This window comes from Camelus bactrianus, chromosome 10 (assembly GCF_048773025.1).
Source record: "Camelus bactrianus isolate YW-2024 breed Bactrian camel chromosome 10, ASM4877302v1, whole genome shotgun sequence".
NCBI classification, from domain to species: domain Eukaryota; kingdom Metazoa; phylum Chordata; class Mammalia; order Artiodactyla; family Camelidae; genus Camelus; species Camelus bactrianus.
This window is the reverse complement of record NC_133548.1, coordinates 58,280,494-58,299,598: the sequence shown is the minus strand read 5'-3', so window position 1 is coordinate 58,299,598 and position 19,105 is coordinate 58,280,494. Positions and strand designations below refer to the sequence as shown.

The window sequence follows — 19,105 nt, the reverse complement described above, 5'->3', positions numbered from 1 at the left end:
CCAGGTCCGGCGTAAAACTACAAGTCCCAGAGGACCCTGCGCGGGTTTCCGGGAAGGGAGCGCGGAGGATTTGTCTGTTGGGTTTGGTAGTCGGCCTCCCAAATTTACTAACCCTTAACCGGGAGGAGGTGTTTCTCACGGTTGTCTAACATTTTAGAGAATACAACGCGTTTTTACACTCTTCATTTCACTAGATTCTTATAAAAACCCTATGAGGTAGGTATTATTATCTTCATTTTGTAGGCGAGGAAATTGCCCCAAGAGACATGCCCCAAATCTTTTACACGGTACTCACGGATGGAGTTTGAATCCAAGTTCTGTTTCAAATCTCCGGTTCTTCCTTTCTGCTACACAGTAGCCGAAAAGTACTAATTTTTAATCCCCTGTGTTATACTTACTGACTTTATTATAGTTCTTTCCAGCTTTACTTAGCTCCTCCATTATTTCCTGAAAAAAACTGTAAGCGAGTTATGTAACAGTAACTTTGTGTTTTAATGTCGCCACTTGTAAAATAATAATTGTGCCTGTCTCCTGGGGTTGCTGTGAGGGTTAAATGAATTATTATATATAACCACTTAGAGCCTAGCAGTACTTAACTAATGGATGTTTTATTGTAAAATGTCTTATTTTTTTCTCTATGCATTTGCAGAGAAGGTTCATAAGCCAGAAGAACTGGCATCGAGTACTGACTGCCACCAATACTCATTCTCCCTTCCACGACGTCAGTTCCCTTTCCTCTTGGATGGGAAGGTAGGATATTCCCTCCCTGAAGGTCTCTGCCCAGCTTGAAATATCTGAGCTTAGACCACCAGCCACCAACAAGACTGTCCTCCCAGCCCCAGGTTACATATGGAGGATCAGAGTGTTTGAAACAGTCCTCTGGTCTCCACTCTGGCTCCATAAACCTATCTTGTCTCAGATCCTCCTTTGAGGTAGCCAAGCCAAAGATGAATAGATAGAAGAGGATCTTTTTACTAGTGTCTCCAACTTTCTACCTAAGAATTCCCAGAATCTTCCAAACAAAAAGGCCATTCACTATGAGACCATTTCATGAGGGGCAGACAAACTGCCTGGATTCAGAGCCCATGTCTGTCATTTATTAGCTGTATAATCTTAGGCCAGGTAACCTAACACTCCCATGCCTGGTTTTTCTCCATCTGTAAAATGGGATAATAATTAGGTTGTTATGAAGGTTCTTACATGATAAGTACTAAGTAGTTCCTAGAATATAGCTTAATAAAACGTTAGCATTTAGCATTATTACTTTTCCTAATTTTTCATGTCTTCATACCCACCTTGAAACTTGTGAAGTAGTAAATAAATATATTGGTCTCTGCCTCCTGTTCTTGACACAGGGCTCCTGAAACCCTTGTACATTCCTAAGTGATGAGGGCAGTAGGAGCATCTTTTGTTCTAATGGAGGGACTCTGGGTGGGCTCATGGGGAGGCTGATCACTAGAAAGATGAAGCCTGATTAGAACCTTGGAATTTTCAGCCCCGCCCTATTCAATAGAGAGGGGAGAGGGGCTGGAAATGGAGTTGACTGATCATGCCTACATGAGGAAGACTCCGTAAAATGCCAATAGTATGGGGTTTGGAGAGCTTGCAGGTTGGTGAACACATCATGTAGCAGGAGGATGATGCACCCCAACTGCATGAGGACAGAAGCTCCTGCACTCCACCCTCCCAGACCTTGCCTGTGCATCTGTTCATCTGGTTGGTCATCTGTATCCTTTATTGTATACTTTAGTAAATTGGTAAAAGTAAGCGTTTTCCTGAGTTCTGTGAGTTGTTCTAGGCAGTCATCAAATCCAAGAGGTGGGGGTCACAACAACCTCCAATTTGTAGCCATGTTGGACAGAAATTGTGGGTAATCTGGGCATTTAACTACTTGCAGTTGGCATCTGAACTAGGGGGCAGTCTTGTGGGACTGAGCCCTTAACCTGTGGGATCTGATGCTATCTCTAGGTTGACAGCGTCAGAATTGAGTTAAATTGTAGGACACTCAGCTGATGTCACAGAATTGCTTGATGTGGGAAAAACCACACATATCTGATTTTAGAAGTGTTCTGAGTATGGTAGTAGTGTGAGAGTGAAGGAGAAACATGGGAGGGATACCAGGTTTTTTCCTTTACAGACCATAACCATACTGTCAATTCTCTGAGCAACTCGTACTTGTCTTTTTTAAACTTATTTTTAATTTTTAAAATTTTTTAATGACCACATTGAAAATATTTTCTCCCATTTCATAGGCTGTCTTTTCATCTTCTTTATAGTTTCCTTTGCTGTGCAAAAGCTTATAAGTTTACTCAGGTCCCATTTGTTTATGTTTCCTTTTATTTCTGTTGTCTTAGTAGACTGTCCTAGGAGAACATTGCTAAGATTGCTAAGATTGTCAGATAATGTTTTGCGTATTTTTTTCTTCAAGGAGATTTATAGTGTCTTGTCTTCTGTTTAAGTCTTTAAGCCATTTTGAGTTTATTTTTGTGTATGGTAGAGGGAGTTGAGCTTCATAAAAATTGAAAACTCTAGTGCTTTCAAGGAAACCATCAAAAAAGTGAAGACAACCACAGAATGGGAGAAAATATTTGCAAATTGTATATCTGATAAGGCATTTGTATCCAGAATATATAAAGAACTTTTACAGCTTAAAAAGACAACCCAAGTTTTAAATGGACAAAGGATCTTGTATTAATTTCCTAGGGCTGCCAAAACAAATTATCACAAACTGGGGAACTTACAACAACAGAAATTTATTCTTACAATTCTGGAGGCTTAAAGTCAAGATAGATGTTGAGAAGGACCTGTGCTCTGTGGAGACTCTGAGGAAGACTGTTCCATGCCTCTCTTCTAACTTCTAGTGGTTGCCAGTAGTCCTTGGCATTCCTTGATTTACAGACTCATCATTCCCAACTCCTCCTTCATTTCATACTGTGTTCTTCTCTTTATGTCTATGTGTCTCTTCTTATACAGACCTCAGTCATTATATTTAGGATCCACCCTAATCCAGTAGGCCGCAACTTAAACTGATTACATCTGCAAAGACCCTATTTCCAAAATGGCCATGTTCACAGGTACCAGATGGACATGAATCTGGGAAGGACTTTATTCAACCCACTGCAGACATCTGAATAGACATTTCTCTAAGAAATACAAAGATATACAAATGGCTATATATGGATTTATATGAAACAGATATATATGAAATGGATGCTGGACATCACTAATCATTAGAGAAGTGCAAATTAAAGCAACAGTGAGGTACACTTCACACTCACTAAAATAGTTAGAATCAAAAAGTCAAAAGCGAGGATATTGAAACCCTCATATACTGCTGGTGGGAATGTAAAATGGTGCAGCTGCTTTGGAAAATAGACTGACAGTTCCTCAAATCTTTAAACATAGAGCCACCATATGACCCTGTAATTCTGCTCTTAGGTGTGTACTCAAGAGAAATGAAAACAGATGTTCACACAAAAACTTATATATGAATGTTTATAGCAACATTATTCAAAATATCCAAAAGGTGGAAACAACTAAAATGTCCATCAGTGGATCACTGAGTGGATAAACAAAATGTGGTATATCATACAGTGGAAAATTATTCAAATATTACATATGATTCCATCCATATGAATTATTTAGAATAGAGCAATCTATAGAGACAGAAAATAGATTAGTGACTGCTTAGGGCTGGAGTAGTTGTGGATGTGGAGATAGGGGGTGATCGACAGTTCAAGCATATGGATTTTTTTAACCATTAACTATTTTTTAAGTGTACAGTACAATAGTATTAACTATACCACCTTGTGCAACAGATCTCTAGAATTTTCTCATCTTGTAAAACTAAAACTCTATGCTTGTTGAGCAGGTCCCCTGTTCCCCCTCCCCAAGACTTTTTGAGGTGATGAAAATGATCTAAAATTGACACTACTGATGTTTGCACATATCTGTGAATATACTAAAAACTACTGAATTATACATCTTAAATGGATGAACTGTATGATATGTAAGTTGTATTTCAATAAAACTATTTTTAAAATTAGTACTATTTATAATAGTATCAAAAAAAAACCCAAAAACAACCCGTGCTAGAGTACCTGTAAGCAAGTGGGTAGTCCTGGAGTGGGGACAGGGGGATTATGTGAAAGTCTTCCCCCTCCTGGCTGCACAATACTGACATCAGGGCTTGTATTTGCCAGGTAGGAGACTAGAGCATTCCTCCCAGGAAAAAGGAAACACCCCAGAGATATACCCGTTTTCTTTCCATTTCCAGATTCTAGAGCTGAGTTCTTGGCTTATGGCCCCTTCTTCCATCTTCAGAGTCAACAGTGTAACATCTTGCTTCAGTCCTCACATTGCCTTCTCTCTGTCAGATATCACTTTGGCTTTCTCTTATAAGGATATTTGTGATTGCAGTTAAGGTCCAACGAAATAATTCAGAATAATCTATCTGAAGATCCATAACTTAATCATATCAGCAAAATCTCTTTGCCCTTTAAAGTAACATTTACAAGTCCCAGGGATTAGGACCTAACTATTTTAGGAGGGCATTATTCAGTCTAACACCACTGTCTTAATAAAAACTCCAAATGCGGGTTAACTGGAAATTGTTATTTAACTACATTAAGAAGATGGGAGAAGAGGAAGGGGAAGTGAGGATGGCTGAAATCATCTTCTAACAGTCAATATGTGTCAAAACTGATAAGTGAATCAAAAGAGAACAACAGTTGCATATTACTTAGAATTATGAGCTAAGTACAACAAGAAACAGTTAAGAATGTTAAAAGTGGTTGCTTCTGGGGAAAAGAACATGAGCAGAAAACTACTGTTTTTTGCTTTAAATTTTTTTTAATCCTCTTGGACGTTTTAAACTGTATACCTATATTAATAAGAAAATCTAATTTTGTTAAATTGAAAAAAGATAGAATTGGACTAAATAATCTCAAATTCCCTGCAGTGAATATTCCATGATCCTGTATTTCTTTAACATTATTGTTTTAAGTAACAGCATCACAGCCTCTAACCTTCTGATGCCTGAAGCAAATACTGTCAGGAAATCATCAATAACAATCATACAGTACAAGAATTTCAGCTCAGAAGAAGACATTTTGGTGATTGGAAACTTTCCAAATGATAGCTCTCTCCTGAACGGAGATGTGAGTAGCTTTTTTCTCCTGTTACTCATGACCTGTGGTAGTTTGCAAAAACAGTACAAATTCTTCCTCTCCCTGTGACCGTGACCTTGCAGTGTAACTTTGCAGCATCTCCCTTCAAGAGATGGAGTCTGTTTCTTTACCTTCATGGCTTTCTTACTTGATTTGACCAAAAGAATGCAACAGAAGTTGTGTGCCATTTCTAAGCCTCAAAAATATTTGTAACTGGAGGCTTTCGATTTTCGAACTTTGCCAGTCTACCACAGGAACAAGCCAAAGATAGCTTGCTGGATGATGAAAGACACCTGGGCCCATTGCCTCAGCCCACAACCCGTCAAACCCCAGGAGTAGAGCTACCTATTTGACTTACAGCTGACCAGAGACATGAATGAACCCAGTCAGGACCGGAAGAACCACTCAGCTGAGCTCAGCCCAAATAGAATCTTGAGTTAAATAAATTTGAGATGTTTCATTATGCAGCAAAAGCTAACTTCCATGTAGTTCCCTCACAATTTGTGATTATTTTTTATTGATTAATCTTCCTTCCCTATAATGAATACTAGTAGTTATTTAACATCTGTTTCCCACCTTATTCCTTGTTAAAAGAACCCCAATTTTAAAACAATGTTGTGGTGAGAATATAGGGAATCAGATTTTTTTTTAAAGAACCTCAATTTTGTTCTTAAATCCACCTCTCTTCCATGAGACTCAAGAGCCCAAGAGAAGATCCTGCTTAATCTAATCAACAAGTTGCCGTTCCCCTTGTGGTAATTGTTTTAGGATCAGTCCCATAACTGAATTTTGGTCAATGACACCTGAATGGAAGTCTGCTGGGGTCTTCTGAGAAAGGTGTCTTGGTCTTAAGAAGGTCACATAAAAAAATAATTACTCTCTCCCTTTGTATATTCATGTATCTGAAAATGACACCTGGAGTTGTAGCAACCATCTTAAAACTTTAAAGAGAACAACCTGAGAAAATAGCCAGCACAATCAGGAAGGCAGCACAGAGTTGAAAATAACTTAAGTCTTTATTAATGTCTTGTACTGTTGAACCAACCAGCCCTGGAATCTATCCTACCTCTGTACTTAAGGTTATGCAAAGTAATTCATTTCTCTATTGCTTAAGCCAATTTTAATTGACTTTGCTGTTACTTACAGCTGATGTTATAATTAATACAACTCTCACTAGAATATAAGCTCCAAGACGGTAGGGAACATGTCTGCAGTTTGCCACTTACCTCCAGTGCCAAGCCCAGCATCTGCCCCCGAGTAAGCATTTAATAGTTATTTATTGAATGAATGAAAGTATACCAATAATCATTAATTATGTCTGCAGTTGATACTTCACTAGATAGTATAAAGATCTGTTAGGGAGCCTGACTATTCTGGATTGTGAGCCCTTCAAGAATAGGACTCTATCTTCATTCCCTAGTACCTGGCATGCAGTAGATCTCTACCCATTTGTTGTATCAATGTCCTATGTTACAGAATTCGGCCAGCTCTCCAGCAGGGGGTGCACATGACCAGGTGTTCTGAGTGCTAGGAACTCTTCTTTATCCATTCATCAACCTCTCCTCTGCTGCCTTCCCCTGTAATCCTCTGCTGCCTTCCCCTGTAATCTTCCCCACTTGGAGCATGCCTACATGGGAGCTCAGGAGAAGGGATATTTCCATATTTAGTAATCAGGCCCCCATCTGAGACCTGGGACAGAAACTGCTAGATCCCAGACACAGAGGTGACCCAACAGACAGCAAAATTATTAGCAGTTCCCCATCACTCCCACCAGTAGCTTTGAACATGAGTTTGGGAGTTAGCCATAGTGAGAAAGTTTCAAATGACTGTGGAAAGTTGTGCTGGGCTGGGTTAAACATAAACTTAATCTGTGCATCAAAATCAGCTGGGTGAGCCTTAAAAAAAAAAATACTGAATTTGAATCTCTCAGACAGGGACTCAGAGATCTGTCATAGGCTCTTTAATGATTTTGGTGCACTCTTTCTGCAGACGAGCATCTGGGAACCATTACATGGCACAGGTTTATACAGGGACCTAATTAATGCAATGTTCTGCACACCTGGCCAATTAAATATATAAGTAAGTGATTCTTGTCTACTAGGAGCTCATATTTCAAGGCAAAGGCAAGACATTATCATTTTGGAAAGCCCCTCGCAAAGGGTTTTGGCTTCCAAGAGTTACAACACTGTTGCAGCCAGCTTTATCCAGAGATTTGAGGGAAACAGTGCAGAACTCCTATATGGCTGCCACCCAGAACTGGGATTAAGCCTTGATTTGCAATCAGTCTTTCACAAAGATAAGCCAGACCTTTTCAATATAAAATTTTAGCAGTTTAGAAAGTGAGTTTGCATCAAATTAAAAAGTCAATTAATGGCCAATACAGGTTGCTACACATTTCTCATAATCAATGATTTATGACAACCCATGATCAAGTGATTTTAGAATTATGAAACATAGATACACACTCCCTCACTCTTTACACAAAAGTAACAGAAATCACCCAACTTTTTACAATTCACATCAGCCTGGGGTAACTGAAGCAAGTAAGTTGAAATGAGTCTGTATTCATTCATCTGAAGTCTTGGTTTGCGTCAGAAAATAACCACAAGATACCAAGAATCTTTTTAGAAATCCACCAGTTCAATTCTAAAACAATAGTAATTTTCTACAAATCACAATAGGGGAAATCCATAGGTGATAAATGAAAGTAGGGGAAGTTACAAACTTTACAGTGTTAGAGATACGTTTGGTGGTTAAAGAGACTAAGAAGCATTTTTTTACTTATGCTTTATTTCTTACAATATGGGTCCTGTTCCCAATCTCCTTGGTAAAAACTATTTAGACTCATTTCCCCTAGATCAGTGTGTTTCTAACTGCAGGTTGAGATCCATTGTGGGGTGTGAAATCAACTTAGTGTGCCACAACCGAATTAAAAAAAAAAAATGTCAGAATACATCCTGCATATAAAGTATACTGTTTCATGAAACTTCTTGTTTCAGTTATGTATGTATGTGTGTGTGATTGGGATGTATGTGTGTGTGTGTGTGTGTGTGTGTGTATACACACATACGCATGTGTGTGTGTATATATATATATATATATATATATATATATATATATGTATATATAGTCTGTTTCTGGTTGTTTGCTTTTTAATTGAAGTACAGTTGATTTAAAATGTATTAGTGTACAGCATGGATGGACTTGGAGGGCATTATGCTAAGTGAAATAAATCAGAGAAAGACAAATACTGTAAGATATCACTTACATGTAGAGTAAAAAAATGCAACAAACTAGTGAATATAACAGAAAAGAAGCAGACTTACAGATGTAGAGATGGAACTGGTGGTTAGCAGTGGGGAGAGGGATGGGGAGAGTCAAGATGGAGGTGGAGGATTAAGAGGTATAAACTATCAGGTATAAAATAAGCTACAAGGATGTATTGTACAACATGGGGAATATAGCCAATATTTTATAATAACTATAAATGGAGTATAACCTTTAAAAATTGTGAATTACTATATTGTATACCTGTAACATATAATATTGTATATCAACTATACTACAATTTAAGAAATATGATATTGTAAAATAAATAAATTTAAAAATAAAAAAGAAAGTAAAATTTTTTTTCAGAATACATCCCACATGTATACTTTTTCATGGAACTCCTTGTTTCAGTTACATATGTATGTGTGATTGGGATGTAATATATATATAGTCTGTTTGTTACTGGGGGTTGCATTTTTTTAAAAAGATGCCTCATCCAAGCTTGAAGATGCAATTAAGCGGAATGACTATCCCCTTTGCCTCAAGTGAGCATTTTAATTCTTTAAGGATTTCTGGACAAGTGACCATTAAATCTTTAGACCTCTGTCCTTCTCAGGCATTTCCTTTAAAAAAAAACCTTTTAAATAATTTAATTTCCATCTGATCTTTGTTCAATATTCTGTCATAGTATGATGCACCTAAAGCCACATCCTAGTCCTTTCCTAGCCCATTATTTCTCTTCTAAATGTCTGTGGATCTCATTGTACTTGTCATCTCTACAACAGCAACCATCTTCTCTGAGTCATAGATTTCTTCAGACTCAGGTCTCCTCCCCAAAGATCACAATATGGCTCCCAGCTTCTCCTCTACTTCCTACTGCTGAAACAAATACAATTATTTTTCTTTGGGGGCAAATGTAGGGCAAAGGGGAGAAGGTGGCAACTGTTCTATTCATTTTACTTAAATAGATGAAGGACATCAAAATAGAGCCAGAAAGAGACTGATAACAAGACTAAATAGTTTAGAAAAGAAATGAGAACCTATCAACAGAGATGTCAGTACCAGATGGAGCTGCTGGGAAAAGGGAGGCACAGGACTGCAAGTCAGCTCCTGGCTGAGTCAGCTTCATGGGCGTGTGACAGATACAGTAGTGTAGGGCACTGAGCTCAGAAAGACCCCATGCTTTGTTTAATTGCTCTGCTGTCCCATCTTGACATACTTAATAATTCAGTCTTTGAACTTGCATCTTGTAAAGTGCAACGTGACAATGCAGCGTGGTGTGAATAGAGGGGATACGTGCAATAGGCATGCCCGCTATTCTCTGCCTTTCTTCACACATGGCATTTGTGATTCCTTATGAGCAAAGAATCTCATTAGACTCGTAATGTGTGGAATTCAGGAAGACCCAAAATGAGCATAAGGTAAGCGTGTTCCATCTACAGTTGAGTAGGCAGGGATGCTGACAACCCCCAGAGGCCATGCTTTCAGTTTGAACCAGAACTTGGTTTGAACAAAGAAGACGTGACATTTTAAGAAACTCAAACAGCCGAGGAACCCTATTCTTGCTTCTGTCAACTCCTTGTATTAACCAACCACTTAACACCAAAGATTATGACATTGAAGAAAAGGGAACGATAGGGCAATTGATAGTTTATTTTCCCTTCAGTTTGTCCTTAGACATCAGTAAGTCAAATACAGAGAATAATGTGTGGTACCAAGAAGTGAAATAAAAAGTTGACTTACTTTTGTCCAGCATTGCCACTGTACTGGTAAGAACAAAATACACGTGAATGTATGAGCTATAAAATACCAAGTATGTAATTTCAGTGATTCCACACAGGAGTCAAGTGCTTTTATGTTTGCATTGAAAACTTCACTAAACAGTAAGAAGATGAATGGTAAAATTCATGTTGATAACAAAATTTTAACTTTACTTAGAATGGCATTAAAAAGCAAATATAATAATACAAGTCAAGAAAGAAATCACAGAAGGGAAAAGCTTTGTCAGTACCTTACCTTTTTTATGCTTTTTAAACAAGAGGTTTGCGTTTTCATTTTGCAGTAGCCCCTGCAAATTATAAAGCTGACCCTGCCTTCATGACTAGAAATAGAACCGATAGCACCCTGTTCCTCTTGAACTGTTCTACGTTTCTTTCCAAAGATCTGGGTGTGTGGGGCCCATGAAGCACATGGGGCTCCAGAAAGACTTTGCTCTGATTTCCATCGACAAGAATCCTGTGTCCCTTACCCAAGAGTGTATCATGATGTTGGCTCCCTTGGGGGCAATGAACATAATCTTGACCTGCACGGATAGTGTCATGGTACTTGACACCTCTGCTAAAAAGGGTCCTTGGTTCTGTTTTGGGTTGGAGGTCCAGGTGAGCGAAGTGTGCACCTTCCTTCATTATCAAAGTGCAATTGTAATCCAGGAAGAAAACTGGCTCCACCATTTGGAATTAAATGGAGAACTTGCGGCTCCTCATAGCACTGGAATACCTGTGGTGGATGACTGGAAGAGGGAGCTTAGATCAAGCATCAGGCCCTGTAGATCCACAGTGTAGGAATGCCAATCCTTGGCTCCTATCCTTTAAGAGCAATGGAAGTGGGAGGAGACACAATGGTAAGGAAGATGCCAGAGCCACCAGCTCTCCCAGCTCCATCATACATGCCCACATGGCACTTAGATATCGTGGAAGCAAGTAAAATAATTACTTCAAATACTGCCTATCCTTCATTTTATTCTGCATTGCCAATTAAATGTATTATTAGATCTTCTCATTTTGTCCTCTGTAGTTGTTAACTCCTCATATTCCCCATTTTCTTGATTCTGTACGTGTGTCACATCTCTTAAGTCATCTCAGGCTCTCTTTCAGTTCACTAATCTCTATTCAGGCTGTGTCTAATCTACTGTCTAACCTATCCACTGAGTTTTGTCACATTTTATTTCTGAAAGTCCTATTTCTTTTTCAAATCCTGGTCAGTGTTGGGAGTTTCGCTGCTTGCTCATTTTGTGATTGCCTCTTTTATTTCTTTAAGTGTTTCAATCATTCAACAGATATTTGAGGACCCAAATGCAAGTCACTGTTCTAAGCACTAGGGCTATACCAATGAAATGAACAGGAAAAAAAAAAAAATCCACCCTCAGAAAGTCTGCATCCCAGTGGGAGAAATACAACAAGCCAAGTAAATTATGCAGTATGTTAGGTGATAGTTGATGGAAACTAAACAAGGAAGAGAAGAGTGAGTAGAGAGAGGAGAATTCAACTTTAAATATGGCTCTTTTATATTGTCTGATAACTCCAGAATCTTTGGTGGTCTCAGTGTATTGTTTCAACTCTCATAGCAGCTTGTTTCATTTTCTATCTGGTGATCTTTGATTTTTGAGCTATTTGGATAACCTAAATTTTCAGCAATCTTAGGGGCACCCTCAAAGTTTCCTTGTTTTAAGAGCTAACATCCACAGCAAGGGTTAGCGAACTATGGCTTGTATGGCTTGCAGTACAGCCCACTGCTTGTTTTCTGGAGCACAGCCAGGCTCATTTGTTCACACAATTGTTTATGGCTGGTTTCATGCTACAGCTGCTCAGCGGAGCGGATGTGGTGGAGACTGTATGGCTCACAAGGCCTGAAGTATTTACTGACCCTTTACAGAAAAAGTTTGCTGACCTCTGATCTGCAGAGATATACACAGAAACTAAAAACAAAACTGAAGCAGGCACTAGCATACACTCCTAGAGCAACTGAATTTGGTTCAACCTCAATAAAAATACCCTTTCATTTAGTAACAGATTCTGACAAATGAGTCTAAGGAGATAATCAGGGAGGTACACAAAGACTTGTGTACTGGGCTGTTAATCAAAGTACTATTTAAATAGCAAAAAATTGAAAGCAACTACTGTGTCCCAAAAGGTATTAAATAGTGGCTTATTCATGGAAATGTATGAAAAGATTTATAGAAAAGGTTCATAAACCTAGAAACTTGACAAAGTTCAGTCTTTTATATGTTACCCTGGTTCCCTTCATTTCATCGCCTACCTTATCTTTATGACCACTTAGGCTTTCTTCATTCTTCTGCTTCAGGTTAAACACTCCGCATGTCATCTTGGTCCTAACTCTTTGAGGATTTTTCTAGTCTTTTATATCTCAATTCCATTCTTGCTGTTTCTTTCCCATAAATGTAAGCAAATCACCCTGTGGGACAAAATCACCAACTACTTTCAACTCTATGATAGCCTCAATTTATTTATTTCTATTAACTAACACCCTTCTAGAAAAGGGGACAATGTATAAACTATACTCCCCCTTTCTCTCATTTTTCAACTCACTGCATTTAAGCTTCTATGGCCTCTCTCCCTTGCTCTGAAAATGTTTCCACTAAGATTACTAATGGCCAAGTTGTAAACTGAATGGCAATATTTTTAACTGTAAAGATAGGTTATTAAAACATTATTATATGTCATAACTCTATAGAATTTAAACATAATTACTACAGAAAAAATAATTAAGAAGTATAAAGCCATAGGAAATATAATTTCCAATAAAGATAAGGGTTTAGTGTATGTCAAGTACTATTCTAATTGCGTCACATGTATTAAATCATCTGATCCTTAAAATAACCCTATGAGGTAGGTTTTACAGACAAGGAAACTGAGGCACAGAGATGTTAAGTTACTTATCCAAGGTCAGTTAGTAACAGAGCCAAGACTTAAGTTCAGTTTAATTCTAGCGCTTATACTTCATCACTATATTATATAGCATTCTCCGGTTAAGCAAACAAAATAATCATTGCGAAAAGATAAGGTGTAATTTTATTACTTTCAACATTTCTTTTCATCACAATGAAAATAAACTAAAATAACACACAGCTTTACAAAAATAAATTTTTATTAAAAGCAGTAGAGTCTGAGCAGGAGACAGTACAAAGAGTGTAAACAATGTAAACATCACTACATTCAGCTCAGCCTGATTGGATGCTGAAAGACAACTCTAAATGCTCTATGTGCCCTTACTAGCAAGATACATGAATTCTATGGTACACAGAAAACACACTCTAATTTTGATTAGGAAAAAGTGTTTTATCGAAGTCGGTCCCAGCGCCAAATACTGGCATCATCACAAACAGCTATAAGAATGCTGCTATCCCTGCTAAAACTGGTTTGTCGAATAGCAGCACCACATTTATGATGAGTCAGCGTTGTACATCTAGGGAGAAAATAGGACAACAGGTTAAACACCATACATAATGTTGTCAGCATCTAACTTGAAACAATGAATCAGAAAATGAATAGATGTTCAAAGTCATATAGAAAACACTTGAAACCAGAATATACTTCACTAAGAGCCCAATCTCAAATTTCATAAAATTTGGGTACATTTTAAATCCAGGTGGCACTGTTTAACTTTTTTGTCACCAAGGTACTCAAGAAAAACAATCACTATTATAATAAAAAGAAATCCTTTACAATATTCTGAGAATGTAAATGTTACAGATGATCTGAGGATGGCATTGCAAGGATCAATTACTTCCTCTATATTGGCATAACACTTTGGAGAAAGAGGCAGAAATTATGGAGAGGCATTTCTAAATACTTACTTGGCTTTATGAGGATCTTCTACTTCTAAATCCCAAACATAAAGTTTGCCAACCTGATTGCCCAATGCAAGCATCTGTATAAACAAATTTAAAAAGACGTCAAATTATTAAAATAAGCTATAGTGATTTCAAGCAATCCTAAGACATCTTCCTCATTTCAGAAAAACCTCAGCTCCAGCCTATGGCAATGGTCTTGATTTCTTTGCATCTTGTATTTCTGATTTGTAAATGGGAATAAGAGCAACTTATACATCACAAAGGTGTTCCTGAGTAAATTAAGAAGGCTTTTACAGATTTATGAAGAACTTTATAATTTACATTGTTAGCACATACTCTATTCTGCCCTAAAGAGTTGTAGTAAAAGCCACAGAAAACTTCCAAAGCTTTCTTATGGAAATAAATACCCAAGTAATTTGTTACCACAAAATCCTAACACTAAATTTCTTTAAAATTTTAGATAACTAGTATTTTGTCTCTATCTTCCATGCTGGTTTTTCTAGGAAAAAGCTTTATTAAAAGATTAACACTCTAATCACCAGAACATTAAATCTTAGTAATAGATGTTATGGAAGGTAAACACCTAACTGCCACTATTGACACCTGTCAATTTCATTTATAATAAGCACTGCAAATGGTGTGCAGAGCCACAAGGGCAGAATAAATAACATCAAAGGCCAAAGCAATGAATACAAAAAAAATCAAGTTAGCTTAATCTTAGAGGAAACAGAACACAGATGCACTACAAGAAAACTAAAATTGCCGTGGTTTTAGGTCAAATAATTTTAAAATGTAAAAATATGTTACTACCTTTTGCCAGAAATCCATAGAAAACCTCATGTACCAAATGTCACACTGGCTGTAATCAAATCGCCCAAGAATAGTCACATTAGACTCACTGGGTTTAATTTTATCTATATCATCTTCCATTTTGCCAGGTTTCCAGCACACAATGGCATTTTCACAAGACTTCAAAAAAGAGAGACAGAAATGAGAAAAAAAGTAATGTTAAACTTGTAGAACTGAATTTTAAATATTAAAAACGTTTTTTCTCTACTATCATTTATTTTAGAACTCACAGTTCTTAGAACTTGGTTATCCATCTACTGAGTACAGTGATATACATTCATTTATATTTATAGAGTCAGTGTCCACATTTATGGACAAGAAGTCTGATTATCAACAGATTTTGACAATACAAAAACATTACACTGTCTAGAACATTCATTTTTGAACTCACAATTTCTCTTCCAAACCAAACCAAATTCAGCCCCAGATACTTTAGCATCCAGAGACTTTAAGTGTTTTATAGCAAAGGTAAAAATGCACTGTATTAGAATACATGGCTCTTCAATGTGGCCCCTGCTTACTTCACTAGTTTCATCTCTTCCCATCCTACTTCTAACCCCACGTGGTTCCCTTTATCTGGTTAGCTATTAATCCTTCATCCCCAGTGTCTGAGCTACACAGTAAGTAGTCAACTGATGTCACAGAAAAGCTGATGAGTTCATAGAAAGGGCCTCAGAAATCAGATTATATAGAAGGCAATAAAAGCAGTGGTTTAATACCAAGACATTGATAAGGGGATGGGAATGAAATAAGGCTGTTATACCTTCCCTATCCTGTTAAACTGAATCTTTACACACAATATACCTAAGCAGCAAGTGGTAAAGAACACAATGGGAGAAAAAAATGCAAAACAGAGGGCACTATTATATTACTGTGTAGGTCAGTGGTTTACCCCTTAAGGGATATTTGGCAATATCTCTGGCTTCTAGAGACCAGAGATGCTGAACACCTTACAAAGCACAGAACAGCTCCTCTCACAAAAAAGAATTGTCTGACCAACCTCAACAGGGCCAGGATTGAGAAATCCTGGTGTAGGTGAAGAACGCTTCCTTGAATTTTACAGGACACATCTCACACAACCACATGTGGTAGCCCTGTGGGGTTCATTATCATTTAAACAGTTTAACAGCAGGGCCATAGGGAGATCAGGGAGTGGATGACATGCTTTTTTTTCTTCTCTGCCTTTTTTAGATTATGTAAAATCCTCCAGCTATATATCTATTATACAACTTTACTGTAAAGTACCTTAGACATCGCCTAGTCTGGTGACTCTTAAGTGTACAGTTGAATCAACAACCTGTAGAGATTTCTTTAAAAACTCACCTTCGCCCCAACCCTACTGAATCAGAATTTCTGAGAGAAGAGGTCAAAGCAGCAGAATTATAAAACACTTCTTCAAATGCTTCTTACTGACTGCACTGGTAAAGGATCATTAATGAGCAGAGTTCCCTCATGGAGAACTAAAGCATAGGGAGGTAAAAAGAATTTACCCACACTAATGGACGGCTGCACTCAAAAATCATCTGGAGAGTTTTTAAAAATTACGAATTCCAGGTCCTTGTGCTAGATTCAGTCTCTGGGAGTGAGGCCTAGGAATCTCTTTTTACAGTGTCCTCCCAATAATTCTGATGCAGAGCCAGATTTGAGACCACCAATATTCAGTTCAGCCTCCCACTTAAAATGTAGAAATCCTTTCCTATCATCTGATTAAGTTCCAAAAGCAGAAACTTTAGAGCTAGCCTTTCTACTTCTGCTTCCAAAACAAGTAGAGTAGATTCACTTTCCCAAATTTGTCTCACTAAGTACAGCTTAAAAGTATGAAAGGTAGAGAGGAGGCAGACTGGTTAGGGACCCTGGGACATGAAGGACGCTGAGTTCTTGGTTTTCTTCTGCCTCATTTATGTATCCCAGACTGGATGCTAGAGAAAGCAGCAACTCAACAATGCTAACAAGTGAAGATCCCCGCCCCACCCCCACTAAAGGCCCCAACAAAAGCCTCTCTGCAAAGGACCAGGAACAAGAGAGAAAATTGTCAGGTAAACACTTAATACCAAGAAAAAACTGTGGACCTGCCACATACAACCAACAAAGTCTCAGTGGGGATCCCTTCTCAGGTGATAATGAAGCACTTCAAATACATAATACCCCTGACTCCTCCCCATCCCTCATGGGAATGAGGTGACTCTCCTTCTCTCTAGCTGGGGTGGTATTAGAGCAGGTAGCAGAGAGTCAGGATGTTACCAATCACTCACCACTCTCAGTGTCAGTGGATACTACCTGGGGAGCAGTAATGAGGCCTCCAGCCCCTCCCAGCTAGGGTGGTGTCACCTGAGGCCCAGTGAAAAGCCTAAACTCCCACCCTAGATGTAATGACGACACCACCAAGTCAACCAAGTGGGGAAACTGGACGTCCCTTGCCACCTGCCAATCATAAGGCAGCACTCCCCTCCTGCTATAAATTTATCAGAGGAAGCCTGCTGTAGAAGGTAAGATCCAGAGTTTCGTAAAAGTACCCAAAATATCCATTACAATCTAAATTTACTTGTCATACCAAGAAATGTAAGAACTTCAACTTTAGTGGAAAAGTTATCAACACTGAGAGAACATGTTAGAATTATCTGACAAGATTTTAAAGCAGCCATCATGAAAATGCTTTAATGAGAAATTACAAACACATTTAAAACAAAACAAAAAAAAGTCTTAGCAAAGAAATAAAAGATAAGAATCAAATGGAAATTTAGAACTGAAAAAAAAAAAAACTATAACCAAAATAAAAAAACAACTGAAGGGCTCAACAGGAGAAGAGAGATGAAAGAATCAGTATATTTAAAGTTATAAGAGTAGAAATTACTCACTTTGAACAAAAGAAAATAGAACTTATTAAATGACAGAGTCTTAGGGACCAAACAAAAGATCTAATATTCTTATCATTGGAGTTCCTGGGGGTGGGGGGAAGCAGGGCTAAAAAATACTTTGAATAATGGCTGAAAAGTTTCCCAATTTGGGACAAATGTCCCCATAAGACATAAACCTACTACAGATTAAAGAAGGTGAGTAAACCCCAAAGAGATAAACTCAAAAGAAATCCATATTAAGACACATTACAGTCAAACTTCTGAAAACTAAGGACAAAGGGGAAAAAATCCTGACTACAGTCAAGACAGAACACCTACCCTACCTATAGAGGAAAAACAATTCCTATGATGGTAGATGTCTCAACAGAAACAACAGAGAGCTGAAAGAGGGGAAACATTTTTCAAATGTTTAACGAAAAGACTATCAACACAAAATCCTATATTCAGTGAATATACGCTCCAGGAATGAAGGGGAAATGCGGATATCCCCAGACTAAGAAAAACTAAAAGAATTTTGTCACCAGCAGACCTACACTGAAAGAATGGCTACAGGAAGTTATATGAACAGAAAGGAAATGACTTAAGAAGGAATCTTGGAATATTGAAAAGGAAGAATGAGCAATGGAAAAAGCAAAATGAGTAAATACAATATTCCCCCTTTCTTCTTGAGTTTTTAAATTATGTCTGCTGGCTGAAGCAAAAATTGTAATACTATTTGATGAAGTTCTCAAAACTATAAAGTGAATGTTTAAGATATTTAAAGATATGTACAGATAGTTATATTATAAATAAAGGACAAAGTGGGAAGTAAGCTTCCTACACTTCACTTGAAGTGGTAGAATGTTGGTATACAGTAGACTGATCACATATATATCATATACATAGTACCATCTAGAGCAAACACCAAAACAGTTATACAAAGAAATATACTCAAAAGTACTACAGATAAATCAAATAGGAATTCTAAAATAGGATCACACATCCAATAGGAAGTTAGGGGAAAAAATGCAGAGAAATGAAAAAATGAAAAAAAAAGAAAAAGGTTAAATGATAGATTTAATGTAATAATTGTTAAGTTAAGCCTCAAATACAAAGCATACACTAGCCAAAAGACATTTTGGCAGAGTGAAATTAAAAAATATGCCCCAACTATATGCTCTCTCACTTCCATCATAACAATATAGGTAGATTAAAGGTAAAAGGTTTAAAAAAGATTTACCATGCACACATTAATCAAAAGAAAGCAGGAATGGCTATACTAATATCAGATAAAGGAGATATCAAAAGTAAAAAAATTACCGGAGATAGAGGTGGACTTTATATAATGATAAGAGATGAAGCCACCAAGATACAGCAATACCAAATATGTATAC

The 19,105-nt window shown here is 37.5% G+C and overlaps 1 protein-coding gene and 1 long non-coding RNA gene across 4 annotated transcripts in view; one reads left to right on the top strand and one right to left on the bottom strand.

Annotated features, from left to right (window-relative positions):
* Nucleotides 1-36: 36 nt before the first annotated feature.
* LOC123613820 (uncharacterized) lies at nt 37-8,797 on the top strand. Its single transcript, XR_006721264.2, has 4 exons — nt 37-216; nt 650-750; nt 1,496-1,727; nt 5,006-8,797. It is a non-coding gene; the product is annotated as an uncharacterized LOC123613820 (long non-coding RNA).
* A 4,507-nt stretch (nt 8,798-13,304) lies between these two features.
* The window catches only part of EED (embryonic ectoderm development), a 27,870-nt gene continuing 22,069 nt past the window's right edge, over nt 13,305-19,105 (bottom strand). For all 3 annotated transcript variants that reach the window (XM_074372812.1, XM_010973395.3, XM_074372813.1), the window contains 3 exons: nt 14,839-14,997; nt 14,032-14,105; nt 13,305-13,640 (listed from right to left, as the gene is read on the bottom strand). In XM_074372812.1, the coding sequence (XP_074228913.1) occupies nt 13,514-13,640; nt 14,032-14,105; nt 14,839-14,997 (360 nt within the window). In that variant the 3' untranslated portion in view covers nt 13,305-13,513. The remainder of the gene's footprint in view (nt 13,641-14,031; nt 14,106-14,838; nt 14,998-19,105) is intronic.